At 41.3% G+C, this 23,978-nt stretch overlaps 1 protein-coding gene across 6 annotated transcripts in view; it reads left to right on the forward strand.

Annotated features, from left to right (window-relative positions):
• The window catches only part of MYO1B (myosin IB), a 113,145-nt gene that overhangs the window by 84,296 nt on the left and 4,871 nt on the right, over positions 1–23,978 (forward strand). For 2 of the 6 annotated variants that reach the window (XM_040605211.1, XM_040605210.1), the window contains 15 exons: positions 585–785; positions 2,894–3,120; positions 3,308–3,508; positions 4,778–4,871; positions 5,310–5,459; positions 7,624–7,692; positions 9,338–9,424; positions 9,743–9,829; positions 12,605–12,691; positions 15,844–15,918; positions 16,324–16,458; positions 17,365–17,471; positions 20,422–20,554; positions 22,121–22,273; positions 23,182–23,309. In XM_040605211.1, the coding sequence (XP_040461145.1) occupies positions 585–785; positions 2,894–3,120; positions 3,308–3,508; positions 4,778–4,871; positions 5,310–5,459; positions 7,624–7,692; positions 9,338–9,424; positions 9,743–9,829; positions 12,605–12,691; positions 15,844–15,918; positions 16,324–16,458; positions 17,365–17,471; positions 20,422–20,554; positions 22,121–22,273; positions 23,182–23,309 (1,934 nt within the window). The remainder of the gene's footprint in view (positions 1–584; positions 786–2,893; positions 3,121–3,307; positions 3,509–4,777; positions 4,872–5,309; positions 5,460–7,623; positions 7,693–9,337; positions 9,425–9,742; positions 9,830–12,604; positions 12,692–15,843; positions 15,919–16,323; positions 16,459–17,364; positions 17,472–20,421; positions 20,555–22,120; positions 22,274–23,181; positions 23,310–23,978) is intronic. The other 4 variants (XM_040605212.1, XM_040605213.1, XM_040605214.1 and 1 more) reach the window with 2 other exon arrangements.

Below are 23,978 nucleotides of genomic sequence, written 5' to 3' on the forward strand. Positions count from 1 at the left end.
TTCAAAAACCAAATTCATAAGGCTATATGTTACTTTGTTAGGAATGTTCAGTAGCACCCGTGCAAAACAACAAAAAGAAAAATACCCAAACAACTCTTAAATGTTTACATGTAGTGCTGTTTTCAATAGCAGATACACATGCAGCATTGTAAACATTTCTTTTTATAATGACGCTAGAAAACTCAATGGCTTGTAACTGAATGCCGAGTACTGAGTACGGAAAGTACTTGCATCTAATAAGAGGACTTCCTATGGACTTAGCGCTGCAAGGAAGGTAGAATTCCTTAAAGAATAGTTTTTAGCCAGTAACAGAAGACATATGCTGTTTTTTCCCATAAACTGCCTACTTTGTTAAGTTGGAGTTTCTAGAGTCTGAATAAATGATGTGAAACTCCAACATGAAGTTCAAGATCAGAGAAGCGGTCTTTTAAAAATGCAGATATGAAAAATCCGTTAGAAACAGGGATGAGGAAAAGAGCCACACTTCGAGGTGGCTCGTGGAACGTTTTTCTGGGTAGCAGAAGTCAAACAGGTGAGCAGCCTTGATGGAAACAGACACTAAAGCTCTTGTCCTGAAACTTCAGAACCAGACTGGAATCCTGGCCATGCTAGACGAAGAGTGCCTGAGACCAGGAACCGTTACCGATGACACCTTTTTAGAAAAACTGAACCAAGTCTGTGCCACTCACCAGCATTTTGAGAGCAGGATGAGCAAGTGCTCCCGATTCCTCAACGACACCTCCTTGCCTCACAGCTGCTTCAGGATTCAGCATTACGCTGGGAAGGTACCTGGTGGAACTGGGAGTGCGCGGTGTGTGGGGAGCCTTGTACCCCGGGAAGCCCAGCGATGGTACAGCAGGGAGGCTCTTCATCCGCTCAGTGAGGTTACAGAAATGGAGGAGAATTCCTTGAGTCAGTAGCTGATTAAAAAAAAAATAAATAAATTCAGGTCTGTCCTGATCTTCTCAGTCTTAAGCCTGAGATTCATGATTTGGGGTGGAAGGTTTTCTGAGATCACAGTACTCTAGCTGAAATCGAGGGCAGTTCGCTTTCCATCAGTGGGAGAGGATGTCCCGTGTGCTTTGGTGGTGAACATCTCCTCCTGCTAGGTCTCTGGAAATGAAGCGTTGTTTAGAATGACAAATTTTGCACACATACGAAGGCAAGGTATTTTGGAAGATGAGGTTTTTGTCACCGAACTAGCTGAAGTCCTTAGCCATGTTGGTGAGAAAGCGGAGCTTCTTTACATGTGAAGGAACTTGAATTTATTCTGACAGTCTGCATTTAAAGAGATGGAAGAGAAAGCTATACAGGGGGCTTGCAAATGTGTTTGCTTTTTGCGACATAAGCAATATGAATAGATACCAGTCTGGTAGTTTTTGATGTGTGACTCAATGTGCCTTTTTATTTATTAAAATGAAAATAATTAAATTCTTTTAAAGAAGACAATTAAAACCAATGTAAAAGCAAGTGTAGGGGCTGAAACTATTCTTCTTGTTCGAATCTGCTGAACCGTTAATTTCACACAATAAAGAATATTTGGGAAGTGTTTCATTTTCCTAGGACTGTTTAATGTTTCCCTAGGTTTTAACGTTTTCTCAGTCGTACAATTTGGAATAGCTCAATAATTTGCTCACTCAGAATAGTCCTGGAAATACCATACTTGCAGCCTTTGAGGCAGCAGTTCAGTAACTTTGTTATATGCATTTGCCAAGAAGATTTTGTAACTGCATATAATCTATTGGGGATTAATACTTAGGTTTCTTTGGCTGTCAGAAATTCAAAGCAAACTGGAAATGCCCCGGTACTTCGAGAAGACTGTGAACAGATCGTGCCTTAGCAGGCGGTGAGGGTCTGTGATTGTTATGGGCATTCACTGACCCAGCAGAGCAGTCAGTGAATTCCTCCTATTTTGGGAGGAATGTTGTTTTTCCATCCTCAGCGGAGAACATTTTGATCTAGTCACTGGACAACAAAAGTCTGACCCTCCTTTTATGAAATATAAGCAAGTTCACATGAATTGTTATTTCAGTAGCGGCACTTGCCACACCTGCAGGAACGGAGACGCATGCTCCAAAGGAAAACGCTGCCCGAGTTCCCAGTTGCTTGCTGTTGTGTAAAACATGGCTATGTCAGTATTAGTTGTATTCAATATTCTGTGTACATAGCACATATCTACACAGAACTGAGAAATCATGAAGCTGAGGAGTCCGTGTTACCAGCTGGATGACTTGTCACAGTTAATCAAACTAGGTTCCCTACCCTCAAAAATTCAAAAAGCTAGTGGCAACCTGAGATCTACATGAAGTTCCCCTGGATGCCTCCTGGGTCTCCAGCGGAGAGCTTTGCATTCGTGCTTCTTGTTGTTGGGCCATTTTCCTGCTAAAAGTCCTTTAAAATAAGTCCCTTGAGGTCTGCAGAAGCTGCTTGCTGCTGTGGTATCAGGAGGTGATATTTCATATCTTGTATTAGTTAGGCAAATAATGTAAGCATTAGTACTTTGAAGGGAAAAGGGTTTTTTGCTGCTGTGATTCAAAATAGAGGGAGGAAAGCATTTGTCAGCCAAAAAAAGGTTGTTTTGGAGTATTGTCAAGTGGTGGTGCATTGGAGCTAACACGGGAGAAGGGATTTTTTCCATTACAGAAACCAGACTTGATCAGCACAAGGAACTGTTAGTGGTGTGAGAAAATGCATCTTTCTCAGGTAGCATGTTCACAGAAATTTTATCCGGCAAAAAGTCTTCCAGATGTCAAATCTGAAATGAAAGCTGAAACATCTTTTGTTTGTTTCGGATCGTGAGAAAGCAGGATAAATCCATTTCTTGGGTCAATTTTGAACTGGCCTGTGCTGCAGTTCAAAACGTGCTCTGACGAGACTCTTCTGTCTTGTTCAGGTTATGTACCAGGTGGAAGGATTTGTTGACAAAAATAATGATCTTCTGTACCGCGACCTCTCCCAGGCCATGTGGAAGGCCAATCACTCCCTTATTAAAGCCTTGTTCCCAGAAGGTAACCCCGCTAAGATCAATCTAAAGAGACCACCAACAGCAGGTTCACAGTTCAAGGCTTCGGTTGCCACCCTGATGAAAAATCTTCAGACCAAAAATCCAAACTATATCAGGTCAGTTACCCAGTGGCAAAGCTTTGGTGAATTTATATTCGGTGACGTTAAATATAATAATAATAATAATAACTAAAAAATCTTGATTTCCAAGGATAAACTATTGAAATCTATGGTTTAAACTCACAATAATAGTTGTTGACACATAGTGCTGCAAACAAGCATCCCTGTTCATTTCCTTTTCCAGATGCATCAAACCCAACGACAAGAAGGCTGCGCACGTTTTCAATGACGCCCTGGTGTGCCACCAGATCCGCTACCTCGGTCTTCTGGAGAATGTGCGGGTCAGGAGGGCAGGTTACGCCTTCAGGCAAGCGTACGAGCCGTGCCTGGAACGGTACAAAATGCTGTGCAAGCAGACGTGGCCCCACTGGAGAGGGCCAGCCAGGTAGGAAAACAGCGGTGTTCTGACCTGTCCTGTTCCAGTGAGGGAAATTACTGCCTTCCTCCTATTCTGATTTTTTTTTTTTAATTTATTGAACTTTCAGTTATTTTAAAAGTAAATTTAGAAGTAGGATAGTGCAGCTCAAGTGTTTTACCTGTATATTGTTCTTTAGCATCTTGTTCTGGATTTTGGATGAGTTCGTTCACTGGCAAACGTAATTTTCCGTAGGCTAAAAATTACAGTTCCTTGGCAAAGGAGGTGATTTTAGTGATGAACTGATCTACTAATGGAAAAGATTTTGTGTGTGAGCAAGGAAGTCGCGTTGGGTTTGGAATATATTGCAGCCTTTACTCATCTGGGCCTGAAAGAAAGGGTGAGAGAGATGCTGGAGTGGGATCAAAATGACTAGGAGGTCTGGAGTGATCAAAAGAACGCTTATCTTTAATAACCGACTTTCAAAGTATAGGAACACCCACTTCTTTGAAGACAGGCATGCAATCTCCCTCTGTCCTTTCAAGAATAATTTTACATAATGATTGGAGAAGAGCTATGAGATGATACCTCCTGCAAATCAACTGTGTTTAAATATATAATTTTCAATTGCATAGTATTCACGTGTATAAAAATAGATGACATCTTGGGTCGGCAAATGAGCTTCTCTAAATCCTTTTTGCACATGGCCACCAATAGCATGATTTAAATTTCTTTCATAATAGATTAATATCTTTAGCTACAATTTAAATCTTTAGGTTATTGAGATAGCGGTGGGAGTGCAGTATTGACAGCAACAGTGCTGTTACAGTCATAGCAAAGATCTGTGTGACTCCTTTTTTGTTGACATCTATAAAATTTGTAAAATTTATAAAATATAATTGGTGGCGTGTAGAACGTTAGCATATGTCAAACTCATTGATCTTTTTTCACATTTTGACATTGGCGCGAGAGCTCTTCCTTTTTCCTTTCTTTTTTTTTTTTTTTTTAAGTAAGCTCATTATAGATGTGGGAGGAAAAGATAAGCCATTGCTGATTCTGTTAAATAAAAATTGCTCTTTTTTCATCATATTATTCTGAGTCTTTACAGTGATTATTCTTGCTTTTAGCTAAATAACCAGTGAGTAAATGAGTTAGGTTTTCAATCTTCTTATGTCAAGCACTATTTAAGAATTTAAAATATGCTTTCATATACTTCCTGTAAATTAATCTGTGAATATGTAAACTAAGAAGTTTTAGAGCTGGGGGTCATGTTTGTTAAGCTCGTTTACTTCTTATTAGGGCTGGAGTAGAGGTACTGTTTAATGAATTGGAAATCCCTGAAGAAGAATTTTCATTTGGCAGATCAAAGATATTCATCCGCAACCCAAGAACAGTAAGTGAGCAATGTCTTCGGCAAAATCAAGCTGTCGTTCATGAGGATGGCCTGTTACAAACTGCGTAATTCACTAGCTGGTTACTACAGATTTTTCTAGATATGGTGCTTTGCTGTGTTGCCTTGAAAGATAGCATTGAAAAAGGCACTTTTTAATATTAGAGCTGGTACAATTGGTGTGAATTAAGACTTTGCAGTAGCTGTCAGCCTGAATTTAATGTAACTTCTGTGCAACAAACGGCATCTGTGCCACAAACGTTGCTGATGTAGCTGCCTGTAGCTCTGGAGATGAATAAAGCAAAAGGCATCTGAAGGGGGGCTTGAATGACAGAGAGATTTCTCTTGCAATAGCACTGCTTATGGGTTTTTTTCTGCTCTCTTCTCCCTCGCTGTTTTTCTTCCAATGTCAAACAAAACCCTACAAACCCCCACACCCAGCTCTTCAAACTAGAAGATCTGAGAAAGCAGCGGCTGGAGGACCTGGCTACTCTAATCGAGAAGATTTATAGAGGTTGGAAGTGCCGCACACACTTCTTGTTGATGAAAAAAAGCCAGATTGTGATTGCTTCCTGGTACAGGAGATACGCGGTAAGATACTGTCCTTATTAAATGGGTGTGGGGTTGTGTCTTCATCATTTAATACATTTTTTCGTAGAACCTTGCTGCGGTATTTCATGCAACCTTCATACAATATTTTTCCTTGATATATATATGGAGAAGTGCTGAAAGAATTCAATTTTATGTTAGTATTTCAGTACCAATAACATGCATAAAGACAATTCTGTAGAGCAATATTAAGCGTTTACATTGTGCTTCTGCTTAAAATATTAAAAAGCTCACCAGAGTCCGTTAGCTCCAGGAGAGCAGGACTTGGTGGCCCAGCTGGGAAGAGTCTGTTTCATTCAGCTGGAGCGCTATGCTGCCTGGCAGTTACAGGGCTTTCAAAACAGATGGTTAATGTGTGAAAAAAAATGTTCAGTAATATACATGTGCGATTCTGTGGAATTCAGTCATTCCTAAGGCTTTTTGTATTTTTGCCTTTTTTGGAACCTTTGCATCTGAGGCTCGACAATGCTGCTTGGGAGCATCCCAGGGATTTGTTTTAATGATAGCTCAGAAGTCGTATAGTTCAGTATTGCTGCTGAAACAGTTCTAAAACAGTTCCAAATCTGTTTGTAGACTGCGTATTCCATGTCATGAACTGAACGGTACTGTTATATGGCTCGTGTTTCTTTTCTTCAGTTAGTAAATAACATTGACCCAAAACCAGCAAATCTTTTCTAAGTTTTGAAACAATTACTACACAGCTGCATTTTACTAGTGTGTGCATATCCAAAAGCTTGATGAAATATAGGATACGGAAAGAAAGCATCTTCTTAAACTGCAAGTTGTAGAATGACAATCACTGGTTTTTAGTCAACGAGCGCTTCTGTTTGGCGTCTTGAAAGCCATCAGTGTTTGGTTCAGTTGTCTTGGATAATTAGAAGTACAGGTCATTTGGAAGAAATAGGAATAAATGCTTTTTTACTGTGAAAACTCTTCTCTCTGAACTTCCATGACCGAATGCACCGCTTCTACAAACAACATGATTACAGAATTGCATCGTGCCCACATGGCTTCATTATGATCTCAGACAATCTTAATGATTTGAAAATAGAGTTGCCACAGCTAGATTGGCACAACGTTTAATGTGAAGAAAGGAAAACAAATATGTGACCATATTTACATCATTAACTGTAGCCCTTTATTGGTTCACTGGTGAACTGTGGCAGCAGTTGTCTTTGAATGGAGGATGAAACCATAGCAAAACTCTCAGAATTCCTTATGGGTGACAATAAAAATGCTCCCTCAGCCTCCTCCTGTAGATGGAGGGCACTATTCTCCTAACCCAACGTGACTGTTAGGCGCTGTGATTTGGAGTGTTTCCTAAGGAATTCCTTGCGTGAACCAAGCTTTTTGACAACTCCTTCTGCTGGAGGCTTGGCCAAAGGATCTGCAGACACTTGCCTGTTTGTTCCCTTGCAAGGCATGACGGATGTCAGCCATGGCATGAAAGTGGCCTCGGGGGGATGCTGGCTTGCAGAGATGTTCACTGCCATTGAGTGGGCTGACTGTGCGGTCTAAAAGCCTTGTTGCAAAGTCTGTCAGCTGTTGTTCACTTAGCAGTATACTAGCCACTGGTCTACTGGAGGTCTGAGCTTTTTAGGAGGAAAATGCTCGGCTCTCTGGGAAATTTAATGTTCTGACTGGCATACTTGAATTCCAGCATGTTATTCTGGAATCCATGGGTTCTCTTTTTTCCTCTTCCTAAGTTATCATCAGCATTTGGTATTATGAAGGGACTGTGGGTAATAGGAACAGCACAAGTCTTATGAAAAGATGGCAAAAAGCTTAGCCAACGAACCTGAGCATTTGTGATGGTTTGTATGCTACCCTGTCGGTGGGACAGACAAATAAAGCTGCTACTGTTAGTGTTTAATCCATGTCACTTTTGTGCTGCTGCTGACCGTGAACTTAGTGTTTCTGTACACAGAGGGTGACATTGTCCGTGCAGCGTTGTTGATGTGCTTTGTTTCCCCTCTGGTTGAGTACAGAATCTACACTCTCATCCGCATGATGAAAAATTGTTCATTTTTTACGTTTAGTGCTTGTATCCTTAATCGTATTTTCAAATGTTAGTAACGAATGTTTTATCACACAGTGTTTTGCAGTTGCAAATGTTCTAAGTATCACATATTTACTTCCAATACAGCAACAAAAAAAGTATCAGAAGATAAAGAGTTCGGCTATTATAGTTCAGTCTTACATCAGAGGATGGAAGGTGAGTTTTCTGTTGCAGCTGTGTCTGCACGGGGAGGTAAGGAGCGGGTCAGGAAACACATTCCAAACGCACTGAGCCTCCCGACTTCCACGCCAGCTCCCACCGAGCTGGGGCTGTGCCGCGGCTGCTGTTAAATGTTTGCCTTTGCCATGAAGAGGTGGGTTTGGGACATCTGTGTGCAGCCTGGGCTGGCTGCATGTCCCTGCAGATGGTGCCCGTGGGTGGCTGGGACGATGATAGCTTCTGGGTTGTCCTTGGGCCGTCTTCTGCCGGAGAATTTGGCCAGAGGTGCCCGCTTCACGTGTGTCAATGAGGGAGCCTGATGTTCACAGCAGATGGAGGTACACGCAAGCGGGCAGCCCAGCAGCTCTGGAGCAGGGTTCTGCCGCTGGGCTTAGGGAAACTGTGACGTGGGACTGATGTGGAAGAACTAAGTTGTGGTTGGAGGTTATTTTATGGTAAACAGGATGCTCAAAGAATGAACAAGATGGAAAGCAGGTTGAAAATAGTTTAGGTCACCTGGGCAGTATGTTGCTGGGGTGAAGCCTTCGATTCTGTGTGTGCTTGGCGGAGGGGTGGCAGCGCCCTGTGCTCAGCCTGTGCTGGGCGAGTACTTTGTGCTGTGTGCCCGTCCTCTGCCTCAGCTGGCTACAGCTTGGCTGCTTCTCTGAGAGCTTTGTACTTCATGAAGGGGTAATCCTGCACCTGTAGTAGAGGCTTAAGGAGTGATGCTGAACTACCAGGTAAAAATGCAGTTAACGGCTCACAGGAAAGTGGCCACAGTGCTTAAAGAAACTACTGCTGTCCAGCTTCAGAGAAAAATGTTTTCTTGTTAACCATCTGCCACCTCACAAAATGTGGCTTTTTGCTCTGTTCAGGGAAGAGAGGACTGCCTTTAATTCTAGAGTCAGTTCCCTTGCTCTCAGGTGGGGAAGGAGGGGGCTGCAGTTACTAGCTGTAGGTGTGAACAGCCCTCTCCTGCCCAGAGGGTTTTAAAGTTTGCCAACAATAAGCTAGCATCATTTGACAGTGCTATTTTTCTTGATTTTTTTTTTTACTTTGTCTTTATTTTGTTTAAATGAGTTAAAAATACCCTTCCAGTCCAACTGTTGACATGCTGTCTTTTCCCATGAGCATTATTTGAAGAAAACTGGGTAAAAGCATCATCTCATCTTGAGTTACGGTTTTCCATTTCTCACTGGAGAACACGCTTGTTTGTGGTAGTGCTGCCCTGGGTAAAAGCCTGGTGTGACCTCAAGTGTGACCTGAAGCCAGGCAATTTATTCTTTATTGCAGTGTAAATGGCTAGGACGTACACCGTGTGGAGCAAAAGCATTGTTGCCGTTGTACAGACAGACACATAGATATCTTGGGTGATGCAGCAAATCTGGGAGACAACTAACCATTGAGCTGAGATCCCCTGCACTGCCCATCCCGAGCTCTCACTGCGTGCAGAATCCTCCCGGGACCAGCGGACGTTAGGCTGCGTAGCATTTATGAATTTATTTGCTTGGAGATTTGGAGGCGTTGTTGGTTTTTTTGGTTTTGCCTAGATTTATAGGTTGCAGTGCCCTAGTTGAAAATCATTAAGAAATGATAGTAATTTTTTTTTTTTAATAAAACAATCTTTTTCAATGGTTTACAGGCTCGGAAACTTCTTCGGGAACTTAAACATCAGAAGCGTTGTAACGAGGCTGCCACAGTAATTGCTGCTTATTGGCATGGTACCCAGGTAAGAGAATGGCAACAAATTGTGCACTTAGTTGTCCCTACATAGACTGAAGAAGGCCCATCAGGATAAAGTTATCTGGGCATATTTTCAGTGGCTTAAACTGCTGATTTTTTTCTTCAATTATTTAAATTGTTTTGGTTGTTTGTTTCTCTTGCTGCTAACATTCTTTTGCTGGTGCAGTCTGGGAAGCTGGGACATGCTTTAATATTTGCTGTTTGTAGTGACTTGTTTCTTTCTTTCTTTCTTGCACCACTGGGGACTTGCAGTAACCTTTTCTTTCCTAAGCTTTTCTATATCCCATTTTCAAATGCATCACAGGCGCGAAGGGAACTGAGACGACTGAAGGAGGAGGCTAGAAATAAACATGCTATTGCTGTTATTTGGGCTTACTGGCTTGGATATAAGGTACTTCATGCATATATCACATGCCCCCCTTCATTACCCAACAGTATCAACATTTAATCAGTAGTACATAGTGAGATGTGATGACTAATACGATTGACTTAGGTAATAGAGCATGATCATTGATTCCTTCCATTTCCATTCATGCCACACTTAATAAATCTGACAATGTCTTGTACGTCAGTTTTTTGTAGGGTAGGAAATTCTCTGCATGGCAACCAACTAGTGATTTGCACTAACAAGCCATTAGACTAGATTAAAAACGACTAGACTGCCGTATTCTCAAAATAGGAAATGCATTTAACTAAATGTAAATATGCGAAGCATGGTTTGCAGGGGGAAAGGAGGTTGGGGGGGTTTGCTGTGTTTCCCACCCCCCGCCCCCCTCCCAAGAAGTGCTTTCAGTGACACTGTGTTAGTGATCCAGCTGAGGTTTTCCCCAGGCTGTGTATTCTGCACCCTGGACAGTCTTCATTTACAAGTTCAAACCAAGGCTAGTAAGTTCTACTAAATATTAATTTTAATTGGTTTAATTGATTCACTGGCTGTGATTTGAACCAGTAAGAAAATTTCAGTAAGTTAAAGCGCAGTTTTATGACCTGATCTTTTAGCAGTAAATGATGGTAGTTTGCAATTCTAAACTTCCAGCCCTAGAAAAATCCCAGGAATTCGAGCATCAGCTGTTTGTTTTCAGAAGCAAAGTCCCACTGAAAGATTCTTACTAATCCCCAGCCTGCTGTTGTGGGTTATGTGAACATAGGAAATGCTGTTCACTAGAGGCCGAAAATATATTGGCTTTAATTAATAAATTTGTAATTTAGTTGAAAACCATATTCAGTAAATACATTAAGTTGAAAATGTTTTCCAGTTGTTATTTAGGTTGGAGGGGTGGTGGTAGGATGTTGTCAGAACACCTTGCCAACTAGATGGAGAAATGTGCTCAAATTACATCTGGAGTATAGTGCTGAGTTTGACCTTTGCTATTTTGATATAAATCTATTAGATTTCTAATGAAATGGCAGCCCTGGGAATCCACACAAACATGTATGGAATTTCCCTTGTACTAGAGACACTCTGGAACTTTTCAGTTCTAGCTTGATATTTAGGTAGCTGTGTAATTGGACAGACTCACTGTTTCCCCTGTGGTTGTTTCGATGCAATACATCGGTAAGTTATTTTATTTTTAACCAGAGGTCCTTTCACCCCCAAAATCGCTCAGCACTGCAGAAGTGGTACTTTCTTTCCTAGATTTAAGATATCCTTCAGAATTAAAAAGGACACATCTGGGAAGTGGATGCAATAGTGTTACCTGTCTTAGAGCTCCTCGTTTAAATATTTAGTAGATTTGGATAGTTTTTAACATATTTCAGTAGTTATTTTTACCAGTTGACTCACAGGAATTTCAGGCAAAAATTACATCTTTATTCCTTAAATTATTATAAGTAATCAAAATAGAATAATATATATCTAAAGATAATAATCTAAAAAGATAATAATCTAAATTGAATTAAGATTAGAAAAAGAATTACAGTATCCGATAAGAGGGAGAATTGGTGTGATTTTTTTCTCTTTTCCCAGGGGAATGCTGAAAACAAAAGTTTCTGAAATTTATTGTCAGAAAACTTGCATTACCAAAAAAAAAAAAAAAAAAGAAAGAGAAAAAAGGAAAGCTGTAGACCTGAAGTACTCCTTCCTTTTCACAAGACAGACAAACTTAGCTTTGCAGAGCCCTTGTTTTCACAGCACTGTGCAGTAGGAGCGTTTGTCCCAGGCAGATCAGTGAGAGCACATTCTGTGAGTCCAGGTTAACCCCCGCACCTGACCCAGGTTTTAACCCGCCCAGCTGTGCCGGGGAAGCGCCGCTGGCACGGGCTGGCACCCGCTGTTGCACCGCTGCTGATGGCATGTATCCCGACATGGGCAGATGCGTGGCTAGAGCTGCGGTCACCAGTGCTGTCAGACTGGAACTCTTGGTTTTACTTGGCTTTTATCATCAGATAACTGAATAACAAATGCCCTGGTATCTCCTCAAATGGGAGATGCTGTGAAGTTGCCCACGCTTGCCTTTGTGTTTAGAATTGCAAATGGCTTTCCTAAACCGGGAAGGATTGATGAAATGTAGGTGGGTGCCTGTCTCTTTGCCCATGAGGAAGGCACTGGGTTTGGGGGGGTGGGAGGGTTACCCCTTCATTCCATAAAGACAGACTGGAGAAGATTATTAACCAGGCTAGAGAATTTTTTTTTAAGGTACATAAAGATCAAAATAAAAAACACCCTCCGGAATGAAAGCCCTCACCACAGTGCCGGTAATTCATCCTTACATACCTGCTTTCAGAATTGATTCTGCCCTGGCCAGGCACTCACGAGTGGAAGAAGTGACTCGATAGGGAGATTTTAGTAGGTCTTGATTTTCATACGCATCCTTTTGGTCACACAGCTGCAGGCAAAGGTCTCCATTAGAATCGAATTAGGAGATACCTACCGCTGGCTGCGAGCTGTGCTCGGACGAGGAGATGGAAACGTTGGCAGTGAATAATGGGGCTGACAAAGTTCTGACCTCTGTGTGCCCCTTACGCAGCATTGGAGGCTCTTTTTGACCTCCTCTGTGGCTTCACACCGATCCACACTGACACGTTGGGTTTTCAAGGTTAAATGCTGTTCTTCCACCTTTCCGTGTCTTGATTGTAAGTTGGCTGTCCTGTTTAGGAGAAGCCTTTTCCTGGTCGTTGTGCTGTCTGCATCGGGCTGTCTCTTTTGTTCACTATCTGAACCTTTTAGGCTCGAAGGGAGTTGAAACGCTTGAAGGAGGAGGCTAGGCGTAAGCATGCTGTTGCAGTCATTTGGGCTTACTGGCTTGGACTGAAGGTACTTTCTCAAACCCTCTCATCTGTCAACATGAACTCAATAAAGTGTGGCATCTTACTAACACTTAATAAACAAGCGGTTGTGTGGGCTTACTAGCAGGGATGGTTTTTACACAGAATTGCGTTGCTTGATTTTGTCATGGATTTTACTGAAACATTCCTGAGCTGAAAACGCCTCATTTACAGCAGTATTGAGGCACCAGGTGTTTTTTGTCCTATTGGGAATTTGAAGCAAAAGGCAAATGTCAGATTAAAGGGACTGTGTGACGGTTGTTGGCTTAAAAACCTGACCTACGTTGGCAAAGATCCTATCCCGAAAGATTACAAGGATGTATTTTCTTCTTGTGACCTCTGCTTGTTTGAGTGGGAAGCGGGGTGCAGCTGTGTGCCTCCACTGCTGCTCACGCTCAACCCCTGCCCAGCGTCGAGGGCACGGCGCAAAGCTAACAAAAACTAACGTCCTCTTGCCTCCGTCAGCCTTTCTCGGCCACAGCATTGCATGCACTTGCCTATGGCTTGTGGCAGCCATGAATTCCAGAAAATTGAGATGTCCAAGGGTCTTTTGGTTTCTGTCCCTTGCTTTCAAGGACTGGTTGGCAAGAGAAAACACATTTGTAATCTGGAAGAATGTAGTTCTGCTCTGTAAGTAGACGATGAAAATGGCATCTTGAGATGTTTTGGATCTGTGCCCAAACGATTTACATGATCCAGCTTCCAAACATCATTGTGCAGACGCAGTCCTGAAGAGCTGCGGAACCTGAATCCCTTCTGTCTGGCTGGGTGGCACTTCTGCTAACAGGGATAGCACAGGCTACGGGCGTGTAAAAGGGAGCAATTCGCTTGATAATGCGAAGTCCAGCTTCGTATTCTCGTATACTTACCCGAACAGTGATGAAATGGGGAAAATAGTTACAAAGCATATCATTCTATATAATATATTATGTATATAAAAAATTCCATTACAATACCCACACGGAAACGAGAGCTGGAAATCCAAAGGAGCCATTTTAAGAAGTCCTTCTGCAGAACAGAATCACACTTTAGGTACTACTGCCAAAGCAGGTCTGTTTTTAGGATTTCAAAACAAGAACATGTCCCTCCTGAGAGAACTCAGAGGCTGTTTTATATCAAACAGCAGCATTTCAAGGAAAACTGGTGAATCCAAAAATCTTTAAGGCACATTGCAGCAGGAGTATGTTTCCACCTGTCTGTGCTGTGGCTTTTCAAAGTATTTTTTTAAATAGTGTAAACAGCACTTCCATCTCACCTGGCAGGCGCAGTTTTTTCTGAATAAGGTCATAGGCTGTGATTGCAATATATCACTGCTGCCACAGGCAGTTCTCATTTGATGGCAAAGTATTTTCACGCATGACATTTCCAGGTGAAGATTTAAAGTCGATACAAGTGATCAAGATTAAACCATTAATTCCTGAGTCTTTTTTTTTTTTTTTTTTTTTTTGATTGTACAAGAAGTAGATGTTAATAGCGTTTGTGGTACTTCCGAGATTTAGGCTTTTCTGGAACGGCTTGCATTTCCCAGTGCTTGCTTTGCAGCTTCCCTGCAGCGCCAGTAGGATGTGGGGTGGGGGTGTTAGTCCCTTTGTTCCAAATTAATTTGCACACCTTGCAGCTCACGAAGAATTATGTAAAGCAACATCATTAAAGAGAGTCTATGAGAACGTGGTGAGATTTGGGATTGGTTGTGGTTGGAGTGGCTTTGAGTGTGTTAATTTCCATCCCTGAATAATAAATAAAGGATGTACGTTAATTACAGAGCACTAAACTTTACAGAAAACCAGTGAATAAGAATACTTTTTCTTACAAAGTGAAGTGGAAAAAGTTATGTGCATACAATGGTGACAGATGAATGCTGTCAGTTTTGTTGATGCATCTTAATGTGTAATTAAGCAAAACCGATTTATCTCTGGGGGATTTTTTAATCCCAGAACAGTGACAGATTCTTGCTTTCATAATGCTGGCTGATTTTAAAATGCATCACCCTCAGTACGGGGCAGAAGGTGTGCCAGGGTAAGCTGAGGGACCTTTTTCTTTATAAGTCGATGTGGGTTTTTCCCTCTATGGGTTTTCCTCGATTTGCTGGTTACAGTGAGCTCGGTAACACACAGCGAGCGAGCTAAAACCACAAAATTTGCTCTGGGGTAAATTATGCAAAGCCACGATGTTTTCTCTGATTTTTTGTTCCAAACTTGTAGCAGGTGTGTTGCAAACTGTGCCAAAGTTTGAGGAAAGCTGGGGGATGTTTCAGCTAAGGTGATGTGAGCCTGGGCTTCACATCGAACAGCAGACCAGTTGTGCTCTCCCTCAGACTGCGTTTGCCAAAGGGAGGAATTTCAATACTGTGCTAATTAGCACTGATAGAAACAGGAAGGGCAAAAGCAGTACTCTGAAACCTGCATTTACATGCATGTATTAAAAATTAGTATCACCCACAAAAAATGGTTTTCAGTGATCACTTTTTTTTATATATTTCCCCCCTCCCCCCCCAATTCTAGAAACAAATACCAAGCTTGCTGACATTAAGCGACCTTTGTGTTGATTCTCTGCTCTTACCAAGCACCAAAACCCTTTTTTTTTCCTTTTGGAATGAAGACTGCTTGTGTGAGAAGAGTTTTTTCATGCATAAGGCTGTTTGGGGGGGGGAAGGAAATCCCTTTGTTATTATAGAAAACTCTGTGTATTAAGAATCTTCAAAGAGAAAAATTAGAAACAGTTCATCAGTTAACTGTGTAATTAACATCAGTTCAGTGTCTCTTCAGACACAATAAAACGTGTGTCACTGACGATACCTCACTTTTTCCAGTCTGACTTTATGCAAAAGCTTTATGAAAATGGAGTCATGCTGTGAATTCAGCCATATTTGAATAGCTTGCCTTTTCCGAGGAGAGTGTTTCAAGTTCTCTGTGAAATTTGCAAATGACTGTTCTCAGGTCAGGCGAGGTAATTTTCTGACCTCTTGGTTCATGGTCTGGTTCATGTATTTTAAGTGTGCCCGGTTCGTGTTTCTGTTTCAGGGAACATTTTGCATGTTTGTATGCTTTTATACTATTTTCTTCCATAGAGCTTTATAAAAATGTACCTGTGCAAACAAATCTGTTCTCCATACCCACTTTGAGGGTTTGTTTTACTTTTCAGGTCCGTAGAGAGTACAGGAAATTCTTCAGAGCCAATGCTGGAAGAAAAATTTATGAATTTACCCTTCAGAGACTTGTATGTATACATCTGTACAAAGCACATGTAGATTTTCTGTGTTTAAAATCGTTTTATAGCAAAGTAACAGCTGTAGTTTGGCCTTGATCATCTTTGTAAGGAAAGGTCCAAGCTCAACATATGGAAAATTGGCAACTTAAATATTCTGATGTGAGGAAAGGATGGTGATAGTGTTTTGAAGTTGTGGGAATGGTGCTAACTAAGCATTTGCCACACTTCTGTGATATCTAAATCTGTGTTTCTCGATATACCTGGCTTTTAAAATCCATATTCAGGTTTAGGAAAGCTTAGCGTTGTGGTTTGGTAACTGTGCTTTTAATCACAGAGCATCTGCTTTTCCTTGCTTGTTGACATAACTCTGGTATTTGAACATTAATAAAACATCTTGCTTCAATTTTATCACAGATGCAAAAATACTTCCTGGAAATGAAGAATAAGATGCCTTCTTTATCACCGATAGATAAAAACTGGCCAGCGAGACCTTACCTTTTCTTGGATTCAACTCACAAGGAGCTAAAGAGGATTTTCCACTTGTGGAGGGTAGGACACATTCTGGTCCAGTCTGTACAGAGCTTCATCACATCATTTCCAGTAGTTTTGTTCATGAAGGGCCTATTTTTAGAATGTATTTCTTCCCTTTCCGGCCAGGATGGTTTTATTTCTTTGGAAGAAGTAGGGGTTTGATTATTGTCTTTGGCCTACGAGGGGTACAGCTGTCCTGCCTGCCCCTTCCTGGGGCTAGGGAGAGAAGATTGCTTCCTGACATCAGCTTTTAACTCGACACTAAAGCAGTATGCCTGTTGCCTGTTAGTTGGCAGCTTATAATACTTGTGTCCGTGGCCAGGACTGGGACTAGCTCTTAGACAACCATTGGAAACACGGGGTGGAATTTTTTACTTGTGAACTGTGGTTAGCTGAAATTTGGTTTGGATCCGCGGATGGAGAGAATGGTGAGAATCTGTGTAAGTGCTGATGAGACGTTTTAACCTTGTGGGCTGTGTTTTCTGTGAGTTGTCGAGGAACAGATTTTCTTTCTGAGCCTGCAAAACTCATCCTCTCAGCTGTGTTTTGTTCTTTCTCCCTGCTTACAGAAACTTCCACAATCGTGGAACTATATTTATGTTTCTGCGAACCCTTTTAGCACAGTCTTCCAGAAACTGGTATCTGATGGATTAAGCTCATGTCCAAATGCAACATGCTTAAGTGAGATGTTTTTGATACTTCTGAATTACACCAAAACCGGTATCTAGAATGGGTGGGGAGATAAACACCTCTGCTGCTCGTTAGTGTGCCACAGTGGCACGTAGGATGGTGCTGAGTCACTTCAGAAGTATACAAAGAATGTGCATTTTGAGCGATAAGCAAACATTAGCCTGTGGTGCTGTTGCTTCAGATTAGATTGGGAAGGATAATGTTTTGGTGTGTGTAATAAATCGTGTTTTGTAGTGTAAGAAGTACAGAGACCAGTTCACAGATCAGCAGAAGCTTATATATGAAGAAAAACTGGAAGCAAGTGAACTTTTCAAGGACAAGAAGGCTTTATATCCAGCCAGGTAATGACTGACTCCACTGCTTTTACTGTACAACACGTTCAGTATCCTTACAGAGATTTAGGAAACTAAGCAAGATTTTGCTTTTTATCTTAAGCAGGAAGGTGCATTTTCCTTGCTGGACAATGTCCCTCCACTGTTTTACTTTACAATCCTGGAAACTGAGCTCAGTTTGCTTCTAACACAGAGGTTGTTGCAGCCCGCTGATCCCGCGATGCTGAGCGCTTCTGTCCAGGATACACAATATGGTGTTGTTCTAACCCCTTGTGACCTGTTCACATCGTAAAAGTTTGGAGAGCTTGTAGAAGGGAATAACTCTCACCCTTTCCCCTAGTTTCCATCACGCTGGTTCCCGCAGCCGATAACTGCCGAGTGAACTGTAAGTTGAGGCGTGCTGGGGAGCTCTTCTATGTTTGGACTCGGTACATTCAGCGTCACACTTTCATATGAAGACTAGGTAATTTAGGAGTTAGGTACATCGGTATATATCTTTTTGAAAGGATGCTTTAAAAAAAAAAGTGCTTAGAAGTTAATTTCCATTTAAACTTTATTTTTTAATCGGAGACTTTTTCAAAATGTGAAATCTCTGCAAATAAGCTTTTTGGTGTCTCGGATTATTGAGTTCTTAAAACCTGATAAATTCTTGTCATTATTATCTGTGGAGCTAGCGTTCTTCAAAAAAGTGCAGTGGTATCTGATTTTACTTCAGGAGTGCACATTTTTTCAAATTTTGCATGCAGTAAGGCTGACGAGGGAGATCCGATGTCCTCAAAAGGAGTGGAATTGGACATTTAAAGTAAATATGGGCTTAGAAATTGTATTTTTCTTGAAAACAAAGGTCTTGTCCATCTCGGGAGAGTTTTCTTGAGAAGGCGTCGTTTGAGGTGAGCAGGAGAGAGGCACTGTGAAGCGAGGCTCGCTGGAGGGAGAGGCAGGAGTCTGCAGCAGGAGGAGCGCGGCTCCATGCAGGGGCGAGCTCTGCCGGCTGTTCCTGTGCTTTACTGGTTTGCTTTGGTGTCATTTGTTATTGAGACGTTTCCTTTTTTCCTGTAACAGGCTCAGTAGATGTTTTTCTTTCTTCCCTTCAGTAGATCACTTATTTAACGGCTGGGTATGTTAGTTTGTGGTTTGATCCTTATTTGCTTTAGGATGTCTTTTTATCCTGCTGGGAAAAGAGGATACTGCCTTTGGACTTTTCTAGGAGCAAGCAGGGGTTTTTGCTCTGAGTCGTTATACATCTGATCAACGTATTGCTCCTTGGGAAGGAAAGAATTTTATTTATATCCCTGCTTTAGTACTTTTCACACCAAGACCGAACAATGGAATAATATACAGCAAAATATATATCCGAGTTACTTTTATCCAAGACATTCTTAAGTGGGGTAACATGTGGTAGGGGGTAACTGTTGATTCCTTTAGTTTTAGCTCCTAAGTCATCATCATTTGATTAGGGACAAAGTCCACAGGGAATCTACTGTTTTGGTGACTATGGTTTCATAATGTTAATTAATAAAAACAAACAAAAACGCCAGCTCCAACATGAGCTTTCCCCACCCTGCACTCATGTAGAAACATTTCCATCTGTTTTTGTCTCGCATTCAGAGCTGATTAGCTCCTGTCGGGCTTTTTATCGGCCTAAGGGTGGAGGAAACGACTGTATAAAGTTTCTGATTAGTTACTATGATAATGAGTCATTGGATGTGGCTAATTTTCTGTGCATAATATAATTAAAGAACAGAAAGGGACTTCTTTTGAGTACTAAAAGACCAGTACCCTTCCTTTTCTCCCCCCTGCCCCGCATGCCAGAGGTACACCTCTAAAGTCAGGGAGGGCTGGGCTCTCCCCTTGGCAAAGCTTTGCCTTGACTACTTTGACTGTAATTTAATCAAAGCGATTAAAGTGGCTTCCAAACAAAGCAAGCAGCAACTGTGCGTGCCAGTTGTTAACTGCTGGCGAAGCTCTTGCTGTCCCCTCCCCCTGAGGTGGGTGAAGATGGAGCGATGGGCAGGCAAGGTCCGGAGGCAGGCCTGGGTCACGGCTAAGGAACGCGGCAGGTCCCGAGGGCAGGCTCCTGTCTGTCACTGCGGAACACTGTCAAAGTGCGTCCGACTGTGGAAACAGGAAAGAAAACTTCAGAGACTGTTACTGGTGATTTTAAATCAAAATTGATTGTATATGCAAGGATGTACTTGTGTCAGACATCCGTAGCAATTTGGCCCGTTTAATTGGAAAACGTTCCCAGAGCAAGGGAAAAAAAAAATCCTATTACTGTCTTCGGTGATAAATTTCTCTTTAGGCGCCATCATCATGCTGTTAATATATACAGGATTCTGTCTCTAATACACATAGTCTTTCTTACTGCTCCTCTTTTTTTGCCTTTCCTCAGGGATAATGTGCTGGGAGATATATCTGTGCTACTCTGTAGCAGTTCCCAAGTTACTTTCAGCTGACGTGGTTTGCCGGCACGGCACCGGTGAACACCGACACGGCTGCACGGTGGTGCCGACCAGGGGTCCGGGGGCAGAGCGCACTGCGTGAATGCACGCTGTGTTAAAAGCCCCATTTGCGTTCGCTTATATAATTATTCAGTTGTCTAATTATCATTAATAATTCTACACAATACTATATAATAATATTATAATATAGTACTGCTATATTAGATATATAATACCTAACAATAACAGCATTGCTGTCGCTTGAAACAGGTAGAAATTGTAAGTAGCGGTTTCTGGGTCATGTTCTTTTGTTAAAAATGAAGCAGCAAACAGCTTTCCGTGGCAGAGGGTGTATCAAAGCTTCAGGAAGCTTCTGGCGCTATAGAGTCATTGAAGATGGTGTTTGGTGCATCTCCTGGCCCCACAAAGCCTGAAGCAGACTGTGGCTGTTTCAGGAGGCTTGCTTTTTCCCCGAGATTCATATTTAATTCGTGGGTTTTTGTCTTTTTCTTGGGCAGTGTTGGGCAGCCGTTCCAAGGAGCTTACTTGGAAATCAGCAAGAACCCCAAGTACAAAAAACTTAAAGATGCTGTGGACGAAAAGATCATTATTGCCGAAGTTGTGAATAAGATCAATAGAGCCAATGGGAAGGTAATAAGATGGAATTGTTTTATCTGGAAAGGTAGATCATGTTTGTTATAAATCAACTGTGGGAGACTTTCTTTTTGTCATCTAAACAGTCTAAGGATTTTTCAAAATGCCTTTTTTTTTAAGGACAAGACTGGAAATGTTGGATCCATGTAAACTGGTGATTTTAAACACCTTGTTTGCTTAAAAATGCATTTCCTTCAATGTAATGTGCTAAAAATTACCTAAGTTTAAACACCTGGTTTAAATTTACAGAAGGATTACTAATGTTTTGTTTGGGTTTGTAGTTTTCAGCAACTTTTCCAAACTAAAACATCATCTCACCAACTGGTAACAGGACCGTAATGATTCACAACTAAATGCAGTCTCTGCACCAAACTCAGATCTCCTGTTTGCCAACTGAAGAAAATAAATATTTAGAGAATATTATTCTTGTTCAAGTATTTAGAAAACTTAACCTTTCCAGGTTCACACTGATCTTCAAGCTCCTGATCATCACATTTCATTAGGTTTTAAAACTCTTGAGTACCATACTCTGCTAGCTTTGCCTGTCTTCTGACTGATACCAAAAGCTTTTTGGAATGAAGAGGCAAGTTTCTTGTATCATTTGAATAAAGCTGTTAAATGTGCTGGGTACTTTTTTACTCTGCCAGCACAGAACTTGTTTTGCATTTAAATTATACTCATTAGAACAGGGCGTATTATCCTCCCTTAGTAAATGTCATTGTTTTCACTGTATCTGTCTTAATATTAGAAGTAGTAGATCTCAGCTTCTCAAATGCAGAAGTCATTTATGCATTTGTAAAAGGGAAATTAGGTTGCCTGTTGTTGATGCCAAGTTAATTTTCCGGTTTAGAAAAAACTAATTAAATGAAGACAGTATCTTTCCTGTACTTGCATAGGCTACAGCTCTCAAGATTAAAAAAAAAATTAAGATTTTATTATTTAAAATTTTACAGGAGAAACAACTATAGGTAGATTTGAGTTCTTGTTTTCTCTTTATTATTATTTTCTAAGATGAATTTAAGAACATGCATTAAAAATATTTGTTGTTGGAAAATATGTTTATCCTCCTAAAGAATAATTTCAATAGAGAAAGGGAGGAGAACATAGCACTGAAAATACCTACTGGATCTGTGGTGTTCCGTGACGCAGTTTTGGTGGGTGACAGTGAGCAGTGAGGCTTGGCCCCGAGTTACCTCTCACTGGAAAGGTGCATTGATTCTCCTGGGATTGACAAAGGCCGAGAAATGAGGTTATCCTGATTTGCATAGTTTCTGCGTTTCAGTTTCCGAGTTCTATAACTGTAAGCTAGTCATTAAAGGAACTGTTTATACCTAAGTATATGTGCCAGAGTGAGTTAAGCTTCTCAATCTGTAATTAGACACGTAAATAAATTTGACCTGATTTTAACTGATCTGCAGCTTTTACTGAGCATCAGATGTTGATGATTACTAATGCGCGCCAAACTTATTAACTGTGTGAACTGCTTGGAGTCTCAGTAGGTGCCCAGTAAAGACCAGTTCTCTCTTTGCGTGGAAAATGGTTTGCATTTTTGTATTTTCACAGGCTACGTCCAGGATTTTCTTACTAACCAAAAATAACGTTCTCCTTGCGGATCAAAAATCTGGGAATATCAAGTCAGAGGTTCCACTGGGAGATGTTACCAAAGTGTCCATGAGCTCCCAAAATGATGGCTTCTTCGCAGTGCACCTCAAGGAGGTTGGTTACGGCTTTATAATACAATAATACGACTCTTTTGCATGCAGTGATGTAAAAATTGTTTATTAATTATCTTGTAGCATTAAAGCGTAAATATCATTAGCCTGTGGGTTTAGAAGTTCATTGAACTTTGCCGTATCTGCAGAAACTTTGATTTAAAACTACTGCAGCCAAGTAAGAACAGTTTTTATGTTATGAACGATGATTTACTTGTGAAAATCAAACTTTGTATTTCACTGTAACCTCTTCAGGATGGGAGTTTTCAGTTTGTAATACGGGCCTTTAATCTGGTTCAGATGCCTTGTGGCACTGTTTTCCGTTTTAGCTGCTCACACAATTCTTCCCAACACACTGGCAGAATATTTCTCTCTTTATGGGATGCCCAGAAATCCACACTATGGCACAGCTCATTTGGTTACTCAGTTCTAAAGAACTTAGTTCAGTGCTATACTTGCTTCACTGCACTCTTACCATGGCTCTGCTAGAATTTCTACTCTAGTTTAAATGGATTTGAAGAACTTCATATTAGTGTCTGTACTGGCCGCCTTCATCCTTATACTGGTGTGGGTAATTGGTTTCTGTTCCTATTGGAAAATCTTGCAAGCGTGCTGCAGTGTAGCCAAAAGGGGGATACAGAAATGCTGCCCTTGTGTAGGACAGATGAGGGTGACCCTTCTGTAGGGTGGGAAGGGGTTTATAATGTTTTCAACAGGTTTGTGGTGTCTTCGAGAGTGAATTGCATTTGGATCCTATACACTGCACCGCATCCCTATTTAATTTCCAAGTTTAAAGGCTCTTGTTCCATTGCACTGGGAAGAGAAGGCTCCTTGTAAAACCTCCTGCTTGGCTGGCATTTATTGTTTTTTGTATTCTAGGTTTTGGTGGTCCTAACTACTTTCCTGTTTCAGGGTTCGGGAGCAGCTGGTAAAGGAGATTTCCTGCTCAGCAGCGACCACCTGATTGAAATGGCCACCAAACTTTACCGCACGACTCTCAGCCAAACCAAACAGAAGCTCAACATTGAGATATCCGATGAGTACGTTTCTTGTTTGCTTAAAAGTGCATTTCCTTCAATGCAACGTGCTAAAAACGTTAGAAGAACAGAACGCTGTTGTGTAGCTAATGCTTCTTTTCTCTTAACAGCATTCTTGTAAATAAGGATCCAATTGTCAATGCGTACTTATTTCTAGCATTTATTTGGCTCTTATTTCTGTGAAAGCCATTGGAGAAAATGTGCTTTTCCGAAGGTAGTTTCAAACAGGGCTGTGAAGCAGAATTGCTGCCAGAGAACTAATTCAGAGATACTAGGTCTGAGAGAATCATTCTGCGTGTGACTGAAAAGCCCACGTATTCCTGTGAGATGTTTATTGGTTAGAGTGGACTCTGGTGAAAACAGAATGAAAAGCTCCTCCCCGAGTACATGTGTCACTGGTGCTGGTATTGCAGGTCTTTAAAACTCTGCCTTCTCTTTTGTGAAGGTGCAAAAGCGTATTCTGAAAATTCCTGCTGTTGGTGGTTGATCCACCTATCGTCGTTGTGGCTTCTTTGGTTGTTAAAAAGCTTTGTTTGATAAAAAGCTGGTGTCTCAAATTAGTACTTCCTTCTGCTTGGTGCAGTTTCATATTTTGGCCTTAGGTAAGGGCTGCACTTGCAGCGGTTATAGCTGTGGAATAAAACCGTGCGTGTGAACCCCTAGAGCCTGCTG

This window comes from Falco naumanni, chromosome 8, assembly GCF_017639655.2.
Source record: "Falco naumanni isolate bFalNau1 chromosome 8, bFalNau1.pat, whole genome shotgun sequence".
Lineage (NCBI taxonomy): Eukaryota > Metazoa > Chordata > Aves > Falconiformes > Falconidae > Falco > Falco naumanni.